Genomic DNA, 3,538 nt, shown 5'->3' with positions numbered 1-3,538 from the left:
GAGAGATGTGAACCATTGTTTTTGGGATGAAGTTTCTATAGACCAGGTTTTATGAAAAAAAACAAAAAAAGCCTCATCTAATATCCTCATATGGAAAGTACACTTGGCATAAAACATTTTCATAATGGTCTAAACTTAATTTCTAATACCAACAATAAATTTGAAACTAAAAAAATAGTACAGTTTTTACGGATTTGTAAACACTTATTTTTAGAGCGAAACATACGGTTTAGATGGTTTGTTGTAATATGCAGTATTTTTAAAATTTGAAATTCTAATGTTTTTGAACAACCATAGTGTTCAAATTGAAACGGTAGATTTAAAGGTTTTTCAACACTTAAATTATAATTTTTTTTGAGTTATGAAGTGAGGTTTTGCTTTACTTATTTTGATAGGGCTCTTGCTTTTCCCACTCAGAAAGAGAGGCGGGTTTTTTTGGGCAAAATTTAAACTTCTCTTTTCCCACTAAAAAAAAGAGGGTTTTTTTGGGGCAAAATTAGGCGGGTTCTGAAAGCATGATGTGAGGCGTTACCAAACGCTAGAAGCACAGAGTCATTCCCCAGATTACGATCCGTGTGATCTGCCTATAACTATTGTCATCCGTCGATAACTCTCCCAATCTAACGGCCCGAATCTCCCCCCGCCAAAGCAACAAAAGTTTTTCAAACCCCGCGCCACTTCCCTACAAATACCCACCCATCCCACTACGAAAATTCATCACGCATTTCACTACGCCCTCTCTCTCTCTCGACCTTCTCTTTCTCTCTCTAAAACCTCTCTCTCTCTCTCTCTCTAGTTCGAGGGTCTGATTCTCTACAACAATGGCGAGAACCAAGCAAACAGCTCGCAAGTCGACTGGAGGAAAGGCCCCAAGGAAGCAACTTGCCACTAAGGCGGCTCGAAAATCAGCTCCTGCAACTGGCGGTGTGAAGAAGCCCCACCGTTTCAGGCCTGGAACTGTGGCTCTTAGAGAGATAAGGAAGTATCAGAAGAGCACTGAGCTCTTGATTCGCAAGCTCCCTTTCCAGCGTCTGGTTAGGGAAATCGCTCAGGATTTCAAGACTGATTTGAGGTTTCAGAGTAGTGCGGTTGCTGCTTTGCAAGAGGCGGCTGAGGCCTATTTGGTGGGCCTTTTTGAGGATACCAATCTCTGTGCTATTCATGCTAAGAGGGTTACTATTATGCCCAAGGATATTCAGCTTGCGAGAAGGATCAGGGGTGAGAGGGCTTAAGGGGCTCTTGCTCTCTCTCTCTCTCTCTCTCTCTTTCTCTTTCTCTCGAAATGGGGCTTCTTTTTTTGATTATGGGGTTTTGTGGAAAATGGGTTTTACAGGAGAGAGATGGTGAATGGTGTATCAAATCTCAATCTTGTAATGATGGAAATTCTCATTTCCTTTTTCATTGTATTTCTGCTCTATTTCTCTATCTCTGACACTTATCTTTCTCTCTCTCTATCTCTATTGCTCTGTGTCTCTTGTAGGTTTGAGTTCGGGTTTCTATTAGGGTGTTGTCTGTAAATTTCTTTTAATGTTAATTTTGCTTCTCTTATGTTCAGAAATGAAATGGTCTTGAACTGAACATATAATATTGTTTCTTATTTCTATTTATTTCGTTGTTTCTGCAATTTTTTTTTTATCAAATCTTAGGTGGATATATTTGTTATGATGAGAAGTTTATAATTGAAGCGTGGGGTTCATCTGAAATGAAAATGTTAGTGGTTAACTGATCCAATTGCTTGAAATGGTAGAAAATTGTGCTATTAAAATACACTTACACCCTCTACAATTCCCCCTCTCTTTGCGATTCCTCTACAATTCCCTCTCTTTGCGATTCCTCTACAATTCCCTCTCTCTTTGTGACTCCTTTATAATTCCCTCTCTCTTTGCAATTCCTCTACAATTCCCTCTCTCTTTGCGATTCCTCTACAATTCCCTCTCTTTGCGATTCCTCTACAATTCCCTCTCTCTTTGCAATTCCTCTACAATTCCTTCTCTCTTTGCCATTCCTCTACAATTCCCTCTCTCTTTGCGATACCTCTACAATTCCCTCTCTTTGCGATACCTCTACAATTCCCTCTCTTTGCGATTCCTCTACAATTCCCTCTCTCTTTGCGATTCCTCTACAATTCCCTCTCTCTTTGCGATTCCTCTACAATTCCCTTTCTCTTTGCGATTCCTCTACAATTACCTCTCTCTTTGCGATTCCTCTACAATTCCCTCTCTCTTTGCGATTCCTCTACACTTCCCTCTCTCTTTGCGATTCCTCTACAATTCCCTCTTTCTTTGCGATTCCTCTACAATTCCCTCTCTCTTTGCGATTCCTCTACAATTCCCTCTCTCTTTGCGATTCCTCTACACTTCCCTCTCTCTTTGCGATTCCTCTACAATTCCCTCTCTCTTTGCGATTCCTCTACAATTCCCTCTCTCTTTGTGATTCCTCTGCTCTATGGGGGCACAAGCACCCCAAATTTTTCAATAATGTCTATTTTTGTTTATATTTCTTTCTGCTCTATTTTGTAAATATTACAGAGTGTCTTTGTGCTACATTCATTTTTCTGTTTTTTGGGGTTTAATCTTGCTGCTATAATCTGGTTTTAATGACAGGCATTGTTTTTGGGTGTGATATGTTTGTTCATAGTTGCTGTTCTGTATTTACTCTTTAAAATGGACGTTAGGGTCTGGTTTACTTGAGTATTGATCAAGTTTGGAGTATTTCTTTTGTGCTTGTTCTTATTCATTTAACTGCATAAATATTGTGACCTGTTTAGTGAAAAAATGTTTGATATTTTTTCACTAGAACATTTTTCTACAAATTCCACATCTGCATTCAACTTTTTCTTAGAGAAATAAGGAAAGGTAGAATTTAAGCTTTTCTTGCAACTAGAATTAAGATTTTTGAATTGGAATATGACTGATGACCATTGATATAAGCAGAGTGGTGGATTATGATTTTTGTAACCAACCCCAAATAGTTGCGGCAGATAATAATAATCAGGACTAATAAATTATAAATAATGAAGAAGAGCAACTGGGGCGCCTATCAGATACATCTTTTGTTTCATTTACCAGCATTTTGTTTGTCCATGGTTGGGAGAGCACCTGACACATCAGCTTCATTTCCCATAAGCATTTCATAGTGAACACCTGTTCAGCGCTTCTGGCCTCACCAACTTGAACTGATGCATGATCCTGTGAAAGAAATCATGAGCCTTCTGTGAAAGTAACCATCAGCCAATTGATTAGAACCTGTCTCAAAATCTCTTTTCTGAGCTTTTCTTTTGGTTGATCTGTATTGTGGTTAGTTTGTGCAAGCTCATGTTTTCACATTCAAATTCCGCACAATTTGGGGAAGAAATGAAAAGAGGATGCTGAGGATTTAAGATATATTCCGGTTGATTGAGTCAGCTTAAATTAATGATCTTTCCTCCATTGCTGCAATGTGATTGAAGTGAGGGAAATGAAAAAAAGGGGCAGCTGAGGCTTTGAGTTTATCGCTTTTCCTTTTGGAATGAAATGTATAAAAAAAAACTGTGTAATTT

The 3,538-nt window shown here is 38.6% G+C and overlaps 1 protein-coding gene across 1 annotated transcript; it reads left to right on the top strand.

Annotated features, from left to right (window-relative positions):
* The first annotated feature begins 724 nt into the window (after positions 1 to 724).
* LOC18444297 (histone H3.2) lies at positions 725 to 1,580 on the top strand. The gene has a single exon (XM_006854473.4). It carries the CDS (start codon positions 822 to 824, stop codon positions 1,230 to 1,232), a length of 411 nt encoding a protein of 136 aa, XP_006854535.1. The 5' UTR covers positions 725 to 821; the 3' UTR covers positions 1,233 to 1,580.
* The last annotated feature ends 1,958 nt before the right edge of the window (positions 1,581 to 3,538 follow it).

Source organism: Amborella trichopoda, chromosome 11 (genome assembly GCF_054954075.1).
Source record: "Amborella trichopoda isolate Santa Cruz 75 chromosome 11, AtrichopodaSantaCruz75HAP2 v2.0, whole genome shotgun sequence".
Taxonomy (NCBI): domain Eukaryota; kingdom Viridiplantae; phylum Streptophyta; class Magnoliopsida; order Amborellales; family Amborellaceae; genus Amborella; species Amborella trichopoda.
This window is presented reverse-complemented; position numbering and strand designations above follow the sequence as displayed.